Source organism: Vitis riparia, chromosome 13 (assembly GCF_004353265.1).
Source record: "Vitis riparia cultivar Riparia Gloire de Montpellier isolate 1030 chromosome 13, EGFV_Vit.rip_1.0, whole genome shotgun sequence".
Lineage (NCBI taxonomy): Eukaryota > Viridiplantae > Streptophyta > Magnoliopsida > Vitales > Vitaceae > Vitis > Vitis riparia.
Window position 1 is genome coordinate 14,571,185 of NC_048443.1, and position 14,877 is coordinate 14,586,061.

Genomic DNA, 14,877 nt, shown 5'->3' on the forward strand with positions numbered 1-14,877 from the left:
GAATTACGTATGTGATATTTATTTATTCACTTATTTATTTATTTTTTTGTTTGTCTATATTAATTAATTAATTTATTTTCTTATATGTGGTTTATCTTTCCTATTTTTTGTTGTTGTTTTAATTTGCATGTTTTCTAATTTTATTACTTATTTACTATTTGCATGATTCCTATTTGATTCATTTTATTTTATATTTGTGTAAGGATCTTCTCCAAAAAGGAAGACAAGTGAAAGTCTACAGTTGCAAACAGAGATCAATTTTTGGGGATATTCATGCACAAAAGGGATTTTTGGTTTTGGAAGGTTTAAGAATCTCTTTGGAAACTTTGAGATTGTTTTTGGATAAGGAGACTCTCTTTAGGAAGATATCATGGAGAGTTTGGAATGGAGGTTGAACTTGCTATTCTGGAAAAGGAAATGTATGTGTCTACAATAGAGGGTTTTGGAGGAGAGCACAGGCTACAAAAGAAAGATAAGAGGGTTGATTGATTTTTTTTTTAGGAAGATGGAAGATGAGGGACGTGATTGGAGGGGTTGACAACTGGCAGCACTGGAAAGAGTCTCATCTACCGACTCTTTGCGGGGGAGGCATCAAGATGAACATGCTAGAGTATCACTCTCACCAAATGGAAGTTTAGGAGTAGGGAAACACTTGATTGATAGAACCATGGATCGTAACCTCTTGGACTGTTCCAACCAATGCTATTGTTATGGTGCATGCTAAGCTACAAACCCATCTCAAGATTCTTCCTCGAAAGTCCCATAAATCACTGTTCAATACATAGATCTTGTGCCTATCGGAAACGGATAAATTCACGACAAATGATGAGAAAATGAAGCTCAAAGCAATGTTTCCATCCAGTTTTCATTTAAGATTAATTATGGAGATATTAAAACCCGTGGTATTTGATGCACCGTTTCTTCTCTTCCCACAGAGAGACTTGTAATATGGGTTCATAGGCAGTACATCATCTAGATGTCAAATTGGTCACTGCATAGATCATATCATAATGCAACAGATCGTTCTCATTGGAACGACTTGATTTCCATTTTCTTCTGATGTTACCATCACACTGACACCATGATTGCTACAGGCGCACCTTCTCATAATGCATCACCAGCTTCGTCTCCATGGATCTGATGGCCAATACTCTCTTGGCCGTCGGTGCTTCTCCCACGATGCTCCACTCCCTTCAAGAAATCCTCGACTTCACTCCTCAGGCCCACGCGCTCCTCATCAACATCAGCACACTCTCCGATGTCTGGCTTCCAGTATGAAGTCGGTCGTCGAGTTTACAATTCAGTTTGGAAGACCCTAGGTGCTAGACCTGGTAACCATCGGCTCGATCGGTTTCCAGTTGAATGTGAGAATGTTTGAAAACCACCACACCTTTTAGTGGTGAGAGTCTTTCATATATATAATCATTTACAAATTGTATACCGACTTAATTACACAAAAAGATTGATTATAAAATAAATAGAAAGAATTAGCTAAACAAGCTCCTATGATTGAGGGTCAATGGATGCACATATGGAAGGCCTTAGATTAAGGCAAAGGATCCTCAACACCCCCCCGGCGCAAGCTGAGCGTCGGATTGGAATAGATGTTGAGCTTGGAGCAAAAAAATTGAAAAGGAGGCCGAGACACACTTTTGGTGAAAATATCAGCAACCTATAAGTGAGAGGGCACGTACTGAGTGCGAAGATTGCTAGCAACAACAAGTTCACGAAGAAAGTGGTAATCTAACTCAACATGCTTAGCCCGTTTGTGAGAAACGGGGTTGGAGCTAAAAAAATTGCACTTTTGTTGTCACATAGGAGAAAAGGCTGCTATGGAAGGGAAATTCTAAGGTCACAAAGAAGATGCGTGAGCCAAAGAAGTTCAATGGTAGTGAGAGCAAGAGCACGATACTCAAACTCACAGTTGGAACGAGAAACAGTAGGTTGCTTTTTGGCACTCTAGGAAACCAAGTTGTTGCCAAGGTAAATAGAATAACCAGAGGTAAAGCAACGAGTATCAGGACATTCGACCTAGTCTACATCAGAGTAAGCAACTAAAGCACTAGGAGCAGCAAATGGATGAAAAGTGAGGCTAAAATGCAGTGTGCCCTTAACATAATGAAGAATGCACTTGACAATAAGCAAGTGGTCTTCAGTCGGAGAGTGTAGAAATTGACTTACAAATTTTACAGCATGAGCAATATCGAGACGCGTGATAGTCAAATACTGGAGAGCACCAACAAGAGATCGGTAAAGAGTAGGATCTGAAAACAGAGGACCATCAGAAGACATATGCTAAGAAACAACCAAGGGAGTATGAATAGGCTTGCTGTCAAGTAACCGACCTTGCATGAGGATGTCTCGGGCATATTTCATCTGACTAAGAAAGAGACCATCAGTAGTGGATGTAGCTTCCAGACCAAGAAAGTAAATGAGAGAACCCAAATCCTTAGTAGCAAACTCAATATTAAGCTTACGAGTAAAACTATCAAGAAAAGATGAGTTGTTGCCTGTAATAATGATGTCATCAACATAAAGAAGCAAATAAATAATGTCAGACTGCTTGTGAAAGAGAAAGAGTGAGATGTCGACACAACTGCAATAAAAACCAAGTTGAATGAGAAAAGAGTTGAATCGCTGAAACCAGGCACGAGGATCCTGTTTGAGGCCATAAAGAGCTTTCTTCAACTGACAGAAATGATTAGGGAAGCGGGGGTCAATATACCCAGGAGGCTATTTCATATAGACATGTTCAGTAAGATGACCATTAAGAAATGCATTCTTGACATCAAGTTGACGAAAAGACCATTTATTGGTCAGAGCAAGAGAGAGGACAACACAGACAGTTGTAGCCTTGATAATAGGACTAAAAATGTCAGTGTAGTCGAGACTAGGTACCTGTGTATAGCCTTTGGCAACAAGGCGAGCTTTAAGACGCTCAATTGATCCATCAAGCAAGTATTTGGTCCGAAATACCCATTTGGAACCCACAATGTTGGTGTTGGTAAGGCGAGGAACCAAAATCCAGGTACAATTAGTTTGCAGGGCTTGAACTTCTTCATCCATAGCGGCGAGCCAAACAGGATTCTTAGTAGCAGATTTGAATCATTTGAGCTCAATGGATGCAGGTAAGCAAAGAGAAAACCATAGGATCCCAAGAGAGCAAGATTCGTCGGATGGCGATTTTTGAAAATACCAGTTTTGGCTCATGTAATAATGGGATGAGAAGCCATCGGAGCAGCTGCAATAGGAGCAGGGGTAGGTAGCTCGGTGGTGAGCTCAAGAGAAGCAGGACTAGGATCCAAGTGTGGCAGAGATGGACCTGTAAGAGAATCATTGACTTGCAAAGGCTCATCCACTGGATTAGTACAAATACCACACGGGGTAGATCCGGATTATGTAATATGTCGGGAATGAGGCATAGGGGAAGATGGTAGCATGGCTGGAGGGGGAAGACTGGTTCCATAAAATTTGAGAATTGGAGGGAGGATAGGGGTTGAGCCTGAGAGGTAGTGAGAAAGAGAAAGTGAGTCTCATCAAATTGAGCATGGCGAGTGATATATAGCCTAGAAATGGTAGGATTAAGACAATGAAACCCTTTGTAAGAGGAGCTGTAACCCAAAAAAATGCAAAGAATGCTACCAGGGGGGGGGGGGGGGGGGGGGGGGGGAGGAGAGAATTTGTTAGGCATATAATCACTTAAACAAAGAAAAACACGACAACCAAATGGATCAAAATTTTCATAATTTGGAGAGGAACCATATAGAAGCTTAAAAGGGGACTTACCTCCAAGAAGTGGTGCGGGCAATCGGTTAATGATATAAGTTGTAGTGCTAAAGGCATCAACCCATAAGCGAGGGGAAGTGTGGGAATGGAAAAGCAGGGCTAAGCCGGTCTCAGTCACATAACAGTGTTTTCTTTCTGCACGACCGTTTTGGGTGGGAGTATATGGATAAGAGAGTTGATGATGAATACCAGAGGTATGAAGATGTGCTTTAAAGTAGTTGCTAGTAAATTCTGTACCACCGTCACTTTGAAAATTTTTTATATGAGCAAAATGTTGATTTTCCACAAATTTTTAGAAATGAATAAAAGTATTATAGAAGTCAGATTTTAGTTTCAATTGATAAAGCCAAGTGAAACGAGAATAATCATCAATGAATAAAACATAATAGACAAATCCCAAATTTGATTTGACGGGGAAAGGACCCTAGATATCACAATGAATAAGATCTAAAACACTAGAAGATCTATGTTCATTATGAGAATAATGCAAACGGTGATTCTTTGCAAGTTGACATGTATCACATAATTTAGGAGACAACAATAAAGAGGTAAAATAAAACTATCATTTTTTATTTAAAAAAGATATAATAGAATGATTCATATGTCTAAGGCGAGAATGCCATAAATCATACGAAGCATGAAGAGATTTATTTTTAAGGACAAAAATAAAAGCGGAATGTCCACGCTCTAGCACATATAAGCCTCCATCTCTTTTATCGGTTGCCATCACCCTTCCCATTTGGCGATTTTGAACAGTGAAAAAATTATTAGCAAATGTAACAGATAATGGAAAATCATGCATTAATTTACTAATAGACAAAAGATTTTTAGTGAGGTGAGAAACAACCAAAACATCTAATAGATAAAGATTTGGGGGATGGGAAATTTTACCAGTGTGGGTAATGGGTAGGGACGCACCATTCCCTACAATCACACAATCCTTACCTATGTAAGTAGTGGATTGATCCAAAGTGGAGTAGGCTAGAGTCATATGGGTCGAAGCCCCTATGTCTAAGAACCAATTGGAGGCTTCATTGCCAGACATGGAGCATGAAGTATTGAAAGCTTCTGCAAGGTGCGCCAAGGGATCATGTTGGGGCTGATCATAGTGTTTCCTACACTGATCATCATAGTGGCCGTCCAAGCGGCAAATCTGGCACCGTGGTGGTCGACGACCTTGAGTGGGCTGGGCACGACCCTGTTCGTGACTGGAGGACTCGTGGCTGGAGCCATTCCCGTGACCACGTCTAGAATAAGAAAAGCCACCCTTACGTTGAGAGGAGCCACGACTAGCGGTGAACGCTGCAGCTGAAGGCGTTAGATTCTCAAGAGACTTTTGAAAAAGTTCAAAGCTCTCAACTTTGTACACAAGATTGGAGAAGTGGGGAGAGGAGTCTGTGGAATTTGGGTAGTAGAAAAATTGGAGAAATCGGGTCTTAGGCCACGAAGAAACTAGTGGACTTTGTCGGTTCCATCAACAGGGCGACCGATGGCATGAAGCTGATCCCATAAGGCTTTGAAAGCACAGGCGTAGTCAGTGACTGGACGGGTGCCACGCTTCATCAATTGGAGGTCATCTTTGAGGCGTATTTCACGGGTTTTAGAGTGGTAGCTGAAGGTGTTTTCGAGAGTAGTCCAAACCTCACAGGATGTGGAGAGGTCGACGGCTTCAACCATGGCTTCCTCTGTGAGAAAGGAGAGAAGAAGACTCAGTAGGCGCTGATTAATGGCTTTCCATGCCAAGTGTTTGGTATTTGGTGTCTGAGAGGTGGGAGGATCAAATAGAGGTGGTGACTCAAGAGAACCATTCACATGACCTAGCAGACCTTGGCTCTCAAGAAGGGAAAGAAGTTGGCTATTCCATAAGAGATAGTTGGAGGATGAGAGTTTGATAGTAACCAGATGAATCATGGTGTTGAAGGGAAGGAGAGTGGAAGAAGAATCAGAGGCCATTGGGGATTTTGGAATGTTAATCCAGGTATGCTCTGATACCATGAGAATGTTTGAAAACCACCACACCTTTTAGTGGTGAGAGTCTTTCATATATATAATCATTTATAAATTGTATAATAACTTAATTACACATAAAGATTGATTATAAAATAAATGGAAAGAATTAGCTAAACAAGCTCTTATGATTGAGGGTCAATGGATGCACATATGGAAGGCCTTAGATTAAGGTAGAGGATCCTCAACAGAAGGCTTGTCAAGAGTTGGTTGGACCTAGGCCAACTGTTATAAAAGAAAATGGTTCGAAGATTATTTCCCTTTCTAAGGCCTCCTTAGGGGCCACTCAGATAGCATTCATGGATCACTGGATGTAATGGAACATGTAAAGTCCTTGGCTAAAGCAAGTGGTGCCATAATTGTAGTATCTGGAGTAGTTGACATTGTTACAAATGGACTGCAAGTTGTTAGTGCTCGTAATGGGGTGGCCATGATGCAACGGATCACAACGATGTGATGTTCTACCGCTGCTCTCATTGTTGCTTTTGTTACAGTTGACCCATTACATGCTTTGGAAGCTACAATTTAGGCATTATCTGTCTTTTGTGTTATCGGTGAGATGAATATGGAAATGGCTAAAGGTCTAGCTTCATTGAAGATGCACTTGATAGACTCATTGTACGGTCTTGATCAAGCAGTTGTACTTTCTCGTATCAATATCACCAGCTTGTCATAAAACGTGGGGAGCTCCGTGTGAGCTCCAGCAAAGAGAACAACCCACAGTACCTCCACAAACAATCGTGCCATTATTGATCTTGGGGGAGAGGGCTACAAGCCATTCGGTAGAAGAATATCCATCTTTCTCCATGTTACATAGCCATGGATAGTCCACCCAGAACACCAGTCATCCGGTCTTCATTTGCACAATTGCCACTTTGAGAAAGACACAATCCATGCCATTGCTCGGAAAGGTAAGTTAGAATTCCATTCTATTTAAATCTTGATTTATTACAAAAAAAAAAAATGTTGATTGGAATTGGGTTTAGGCTTTGATTCGTTAAGTCAGATTGATAGGGTTTGAATTATTTAGTTTCGGTCTCGAATTTGTTAGATTAAATTAGAGAGGTTTGAGTTTAGATCGAAAAAAGTTTGGGTCTAGTTTAGTTTCGGTTTTAGCCCTATTCAAGTACATGTGTTCTTTAGAATGTTGATAAATTTTATTTTGGGTGCTTCCATTTAATTCTTTAGATTTTCAAAATATTAAAATTTCATTTTGGTAAAATCCTTGTCATGTCATTAAATTGATAAATTGCTGATATGATTGGTTCCTATTAATTACAAATTATAATTATTGGTTTTAGATAAAATCTATGCCATGTTCTCAATTGTTTTTTTGTTAGTTCGGATAATTTTATTCAATCCTTGAGTTTCAGATTATTTTATTCTGCATTTAATCCACACAATTGCCTTAGTTGTTGATGTTTTTAATTGGTCTCATGTCTTTAATATCTTATGTTCTTATTTTTTAAATTCAGGTGATGTCTTTAGGATTAATTTATTAGTTTGATTGATTCTTGCCAATTGTTAAAGTTGTCTATAATTTTAATTTTATCTAAAAATCCATAATTATTAAGTTATTTAGAATTTTTCTTTTAGTTAAAATCTAGACCTGTTCTAAGTTATTAAGTTCCTAGTTTAATCTACCTTGCTAATTATTTAGTGTTTAGAATTTTAGTTTTAGTTAAATCCTTGCATGTTCAAGTTGATAATTTTATTTAGTTTGATTGGTTCTTATTTAATTCCTTACTTTCCAAAGTTTAATACATAATTGTTGATGTTGGCTTCCTTATATTTGATTGAATTGTTTGTTCTTTATTTTTGACACTTATTTTATAGGCACCTTAGGGAATTCTTGAGTTTGAACTTTCTTTTAGAAAATGTTTTCTTTATTAAATTGACATTTTGAGTTGAATCAAATTTTCTTTTTCCAAAAATGAATTTTTCCATCATAAGTTTGGCTCCTTGATCCCAAATGAAAAGTATCCAAAAAAGGGATCCAATTTAGCTTTTCACTTATTTTCAAAATCCTCTTAAGTTAGAAATCAAAAATTTCTATTTTGTGTCTATTGATTGGGAGTTAACAAATCATTGGGTTCCTTTTTTTTAATTTATTTCCCTTAAAGTCATTTTCAAAAGCATTTAAATCACCAATAAAATGTTTTAGAAAACAATCATTCTAGCTTTAGGCAAAGAACACACTTTCTATTAAAATTACATCATTCATTTTAACCCGAATAACATAACTCTCGAATGACATAACTCCCACTCTGATTCGTTCCCAATTGGTGTCTCAGCTGATTCATGTCCAGTTGGTGCTCTTTGATTGAGGGAGTAATCAACAAAATTTATAACCTATATCACCATGCATTAGGATAGATTTAGCTAATATAGCATAGTGGCTCTAGGATCGTTCTCTGGGAAGGGTTTTCAACTCACAACTGATACCAATTCAAAGTTAAATCGGTGCTTTTTCATTTCAAGGTTAGCTTAAGAAATAAAACACAAACTTTGGTTAAACGAGGTTTTGTTTCAAGCTAACTAAAAAGAAAGCAATGGAAATTACTTATGAAGAAAAACATTCCTTGGAGGTTTGGGTTCACAGGGGAGGTTCCTTATGAAAAAATAGAGCTCCGGTCATTTGGTTCATTTCCTCGCATTAGAGAATTAACATATAGTCAATTCTCTAATCGGTGCTGTACAGATGCATCCCTTAAATGGATTTCAGCTCTAATTCCCTCTCACTAATGCAACTTGCAATGGCTCGCGCCTCTCACCTAGCATTTGCCATTCAAGGTGATCTTTAACTTTGGACTTCCCTTCTCAAGCTCGCAAGAGATAACTAATGGATGTCTCCTTGGAGTCCAAAAGCTTACTAAGTGTTGGCAATTCTAGAAAATCCTACCTTCAAGTCACTTCCTAAAAGCTCGCAAGAGGTAAACTAGTGCATCTTCATGGACGGAGATCACTTGCCTTACCAAGTGTTGGCTCAAGTGAATTGAAGGTGTTTTAAGTTAACTAAAAACATAGAAATCATTAAAGGATCACACTTTCTCTTCATTAATGGCTGAAACCACAAAGCTATAAATTCTTGCACTTGGAACCTTTCCCGGCAACCTTAGCTCCAAGGAACAAAAAGTCTAGCCACTCATTCTATGAGGAAACTTCCTCAAAGCTTGTTTGGTTAGTAAGAAAAATTAGAAGAATATAAACAATAAAAACAAGCAGGTAAAGTAGAGCAAAAACTCTCAACTTTACTTCCTTTCAAAAACTATACAAAGCGTCTATGTACAAGCCTTCGCTTCCTCTCCCTCTTCCTTCACTGAGGAAACTTACAACCTTTTTATATGAGTTTATTTACCCCTTGATCTTACTTAAAGACTAAGGAATCCTATGATAGGTGGGTTATAAGGAGACTTTGGGGATTTAGACATCAAATATCTAAAGCAAAATATCCCAAAATGTCGGTCGCAAATATCGGGAAGCTTCAGGAGAACACCGCGGCACTGTGCAAAAATGGAGACTTGGTCGTCAGTATTATCAGAGTTTGCTTTTTGATTGTGGGTGGAAATGGATCCGGCGAATCGCGAGTGTCTGACGAGCCAAGCTGTCAGGGGAATCTGAATTGTCGGGTGCAGATGCTCTCCGAGTAAGCGTTATCAGAGGATCCGGACATATCTGACCGGGGAAGTTGAAACGCCCTCCTCTCCCATCCGGCGTCAGGCGCCGGATGTGAAATATCCGGAGAAGGTGGAACGTCGGCCGGACAGAATTCCATGAGCTATGCCGCGCGTCGCAAGGGGGACCGTTTGCGTGTGCAAGGTGTAGGGACCCCTCCCCTGATGACGCGGAGCGCGCATCGCTATCCGGAGCAACTTCGTCCGGATTCCCAAGAGGACACGTGGCGCGCTCCCCTATCCGGACTCCCTCAGGGAGAAGCACACGGCACTCGTGAACATCACACCCCGGACGATAGCATATCCTATCCGGATATGTTGTCCGAATCATTAACTAAAGTGAGCAAGCCTTGCTATGTCATTCCGCCAGTCTGCCACAGCCCACGTTACGCCGCCCTCCGATGGTGTGTCCGGACGCCCTGTCCGGACATCTTTTGTAGGGAAGACTGAACCAAAACTCAATCTGGGTTGAAAGCGTGCGTCCGGATAGAATTCCGAATGTGAGATATCCGGATTTGATTATGGCAAAGGACTTAAAAGCTTCGATTCTTCATGTTCTGAGCTTTCCATTGCTTTGCCATGGATTCCAAAGAACTCTCCTCAATCTTGGATTGCTTTGGTGATAAAAAAGCTATTAAAACACCAAAACTTAACACAATTTGATTAGAATTGATTACAAGGGTCCTTAACATGTTAATTGGGTTAAAAGATGATAACTACTACTCAAAAGTGTTTAAAAGGGTTAATTACAAGCTATCAAATAACACTTTTTGAGTAGTAATCACACTCCAACTAGGTCTGAACTTTTCTCTGGGGTCTCCAACCAAACCTATGAGAATCCTCAAAACCAAATCTCTTTTCTGTAATGGTCTAGGCTTAACCCGTTTCCTAAAAGCATCAACCATCTTTCTTTGATAGGCCTAAACATGATCTGTTGCCCTCAATCTCCTCTCGTCTAAAAGGTTAAGCTAATCAAATCGAGCCTCAGCCCACTCTATCTCAGAAATCTGCTACTCGAGAGCTACTCTTAATGAACCCATCTTTGTCTTGATTGGCAAAACAACCTCCATACCATACACTAGAGAGTAAGGTGTAGCTCCTGTAGAGGTGCGAAAAAAGGTACGGTATGCCTACAATGCAAAAGGGAGTTTCTCTTATCAACCTCAAGAAGTCTCAACCATCTTCCTCAAAGTCCTCTTAATGTTCTTATTTGCTGCCTTTATTGCCCCATTAGTTTGTGGCCTGTATGCAGATGATCTGTGATGCTCGATGTTATACCTATGTAACAAAGTATCTACCTCAGCTCGGAAGTACACCCCTCTATCTGAAATCAACTCATGAGGAACCCTATAGCGATAAATGATATGTGACCTGATGAAGCTAGCACCTCCAGCAGATGTCAACCTCGCATATGATGCGACTTCCACCCACTTGGTGAAATAATCTATGGCAACTAGGATGAACTCATGACCACTGGAAGATTTTGGTGAAATCTTCCCAATAATATCAATACCCCATACTGAAAATGGCTATGGCGAGGTCAAAGCGTGTAACTCTGATGGCGGTGCATGAATGAGATCACCATGAATCTGACACTCTAGGCATTTCTGAACAAACTGACAACAATCTGTTTCCATAGTCAACCAGAAATAACTCCTCCTCATAATCTTACGGGCTAGCATGTGTTCTCCCATGTGTGGACCACAAAATCCTGTGTGAACTTCTCTCATCATACAATCTATGGAATCTCGATTTAAACATAATATAATCATACCATCAACTGATCACCTATATAAAGTATCTCCAAAAATCACAAATCTAGTGGCTAACTACCTTAGTGCTCTCCAATCATTGGTTGTGGCTACCTCAGGGTATGCACTAAATCTGAGAAACTGATAAATGTCATGATACCAAGGTTGATCATCCTGGACCTTTGTTTCTCTAATAAGATAACAGTAGGTGGGTGCAAACCTCAACTTAATCAGGAATGGACGTACAACCACATCAATCGGAATGTCTACAGAAGAAGCTATAGTAGCTAAGGCATCGACAAGTTGGTTTAGCGCTCTAGGCAGATGAACATATCTCAAGTCATCAAATCTTTCAACTAGTAACTCTAAGTAAGCGTGATATGACCTAAGCTTTACGTCCTTAGTCTTTCAATCTCCCTGAATCTGTTTGAGGAGTCCCCAAACACCTCAATCAGTCTAATGCTAAGGTCCAATGTAGTCTCTAGACCAAGGATACAAGCCTCATACTCAACTATATTATTCATGGTAGGATATCGATCAGAGAACGCCAAACGAATGGACCTTGGAATATGATCACCTTGAGAGGATACCAACATAACACCTATCACATACCCTAACTGATTGGTTGCACCATCGAAGTACATGCACCATTCTAATAAGTTACTTATAGCAACAAACTCCTCATCTGGAAAATCATCATCAATTGGTCTATCCTTAGATGTCGGTAGTGAGGCTAAGTGATCGGCGACAATACTTTCCTTAATGGACTTTTGAAAAACATAGTGAATATCGAACTCTGTCAAAAGTATGAGCCATCTCATCAATCTACCAGTCAATGCAGGTCTGTCAAATAAGTATCTCAACAGATCTAGGCGGGATATCAAGTGCACTGCATACTCTGTCATGTAATGCCTCAATCTCTTGGTAACCCAAACTAGTGCTAAGTAAAGGTGCTCAATCATAACGTATCTCATCTCATGCTCCAGCATCCTCTTACTCAGATAGTAAATAGCTCGCTCCTTCCTTGAGTCATCAGGCTGAGCTAGCATACATCCCAAGGCCATGTCCGAAACTGAAAAATATAGAAGAAGTGGTCTTCTCGGCATGGGAGGCACTAAAACAGGAGGAGAAAGCAAATACTCTTTAATATTCTCAAATGCAAGCTAACAATCATCATTCCAAATAGAGATGAAAGATGGGCTCACATATGTTTTTCAATCTAGCTATGAATCGACTAATGTACTATAACCTGCCCAGAAAACCCCTGATCTTTTTCTCAATCCTCGGTACAGGCATGTCAAGTATGGAACTGATCTTATCTGGGTCAACCTCTATGCCTCACTCATTGACCATATGCCCCAACAATTTCCCAGAAGTCACTCCAAAGGTGCACTTTTTGGGATTCAACCTCAATCTGAATTTCTGGATCCTCTCAAATAATCTCTCTAGAGCTGCTAGGTGATCTACTCTGCCTCGGGATTTCATAATCATGTCATCCACATAAACTTCAACATCACTATGCATCATGTCATGAAACAAGGTAGTAGTGGCCCTTTAATAATTGGCTTCTGCATTCTTCAACCCAAATGTCATAACCCTGTAACAGTAGCCACCCCTCTTAGTAATAAAGATTATTTTCTCCATATCCTTTAGAGCCATCAAAATCTAATTATACCCTGAAAACCCATCCATGAAAGACAACATCGAATGGCCTATGGTGTTATCGACCAACAAATCAATATGTGGGAGAGGAAAGTCATCTTTAGGGCTGGCTTTATTAAGGTCTTTGAAGTCAACACAAACTCTAACTCTGCCATCCTTTTTGGGAACAGGGACGATATTAGCTAACCACTCTAGATACTCAACCATTGATATAAATCCAACACTAAGTTGTTTTTGAATCTCCTCTTTCACCTGGAGACTCCAAGGTGGGTGCACATCGCCTCAATTTCTACTCAACCGGTCTGGCATGTGACAGGATAGACAAGTGGCACTAGACTATAGAGGGATCGAGACCAGGCATGTCCTCATAAGACCTTGCAAAGACATCCAAGTATGACCTGAGTAAATGAATAAGTTTATCCCTTTCATTTGTAGATAGGGGTGAACTAATCTTCAACTCTCTAGGTTGGTCCTTTGTGCCAAAATCAACAGTCTTAACATTCCCTGTAACAGGTGAAACTATTTCATCTATGGGATCTAAGTCATGATCAAAATAGTCTTTATCTGAATAGGGTTGTGCAATCTCATCATCTATATCAAATATCTGTGGAGTGAGTGAGTGAGGTGCAGATATAGAGATACTATCACAAGAGACAGGCGAATACTAAAAAAAATACTCAAATCCATAAATGAAGCAACAAAAACATCGTCAGAGCGGGAGACAAATCCTGATAAAACATCAAAGGAAAGAGGTGGGTCCATAAGGTCAGATGCTCCCTCAACTGGGCTAACAGTGCCTTCTTACAAACTACCATGATCGTTTAAAAGCTCTGGAACATGAATAGTCTAGGTCTCTTCAATAACCTTAGTGGTAGACACCCAAAAAATATCAAATGGTGAAACAGGCTGAAGTTGAACAATAATGGTAATCTGACTCATTGTCATCATGTACATCTCACCTCGGTACTCATCATGGGGAGCAACTCCATCAATTATCTCAATGGGATCAACAACCACTCCGTCATCAATGACCTCATCTAGGAAGCATAGAGACAACAAACTAACTCGATCTGGAGATGGAAGAGTAATCGCCGTAGAAACATAAGTGTCAGGAGCCCCATCACTCAACTGTAACTGGTGAAATAGATGATGAAGCTCAATCTCTCTATCTGTATGAACCACACTATCAATCTCCTCTAGACGAGGTCAAATCTCTGATTCTCTGACAAAGTAGTTAGCCAAACTCATTCTATAGGGTTGAATAGGATAATCAAATGGTATGTGAGACAAATGAGTCCTCACTCTCTCCTTGTACAGTCGTGCCATGTATCGATAATCGGCCTTAGTAGGAATGAACCTAAGTCCAAATGTCGTATCATGGTCACTGGCAGCTACAAACTCACTGGGTCCCTACTGACATAGTCTTAACCCCATGCCAGGTAGAAAAGACATACTCCTCATCACATCAAGAACCACTGTGCTGTTGTGCTGATCAAATGACATAGTTTCAAAATCTCTACAAAAGTCCTTAATCTCAAGAGTCTATATCTCATCAAAAGTAAACCTAATAAAAAATAGGTCATTCTCATTGTGACTGATCTGAAGTACTAGCTGGAAAAAGGCAAACATATCTCTGGTAGACTGTATCGTGATGATCTGCCCATCATGAATGAACTTCATCTTCTGATGAAGGGAAGAAGGAATAGCTCCAGCTCTATGAATCCAAGGTCGACCTAGTAGCAGGTTAAAGGATGTAGAAATCCTCAAAACCTGGAACAAAGTAGAAAATGTAGTTGGACCAATCAGTAAATCTATCACCAAGGTACCCATAACCTCCCTCTTAGTGCTATCATACGATATGACTGTCTGAGTAGAAGGACCAAAATCTGAAGATGCAAAACCAAGGGCTATAGCAGTGGTTAAAGGGCAAACATTCAAGGTTGAGCCATTGTCTAACAGGATAGATGGAACACTATGGCCTGAACAATCAACTGTAA

The 14,877-nt window shown here is 39.9% G+C and overlaps 1 protein-coding gene and 1 pseudogene across 1 annotated transcript; one reads left to right on the forward strand and one right to left on the reverse strand.

Moving 5' to 3' along the window:
• Nucleotides 1-1,113: 1,113 nt before the first annotated feature.
• LOC117928346 lies at nt 1,114-6,469 on the forward strand (annotated as a pseudogene).
• Nucleotides 6,470-11,610: 5,141 nt separating this feature from the next.
• LOC117928348 lies at nt 11,611-12,282 on the reverse strand. The gene has a single exon (XM_034848242.1). The coding sequence runs from the start codon at nt 12,280-12,282 to the stop codon at nt 11,611-11,613; it is 672 nt and encodes a 223-aa protein (XP_034704133.1).
• Between the last annotated feature and the right edge of the window lie 2,595 nt (nt 12,283-14,877).

Excerpts from the sequence above, each read along its gene's own strand:
- LOC117928348 (XM_034848242.1), bottom strand. The coding sequence starts at position 12,282 with ATGGCCTTGGGATGTATGCTAGCTCAGCCTGATGACTCAAGGAAGGAG.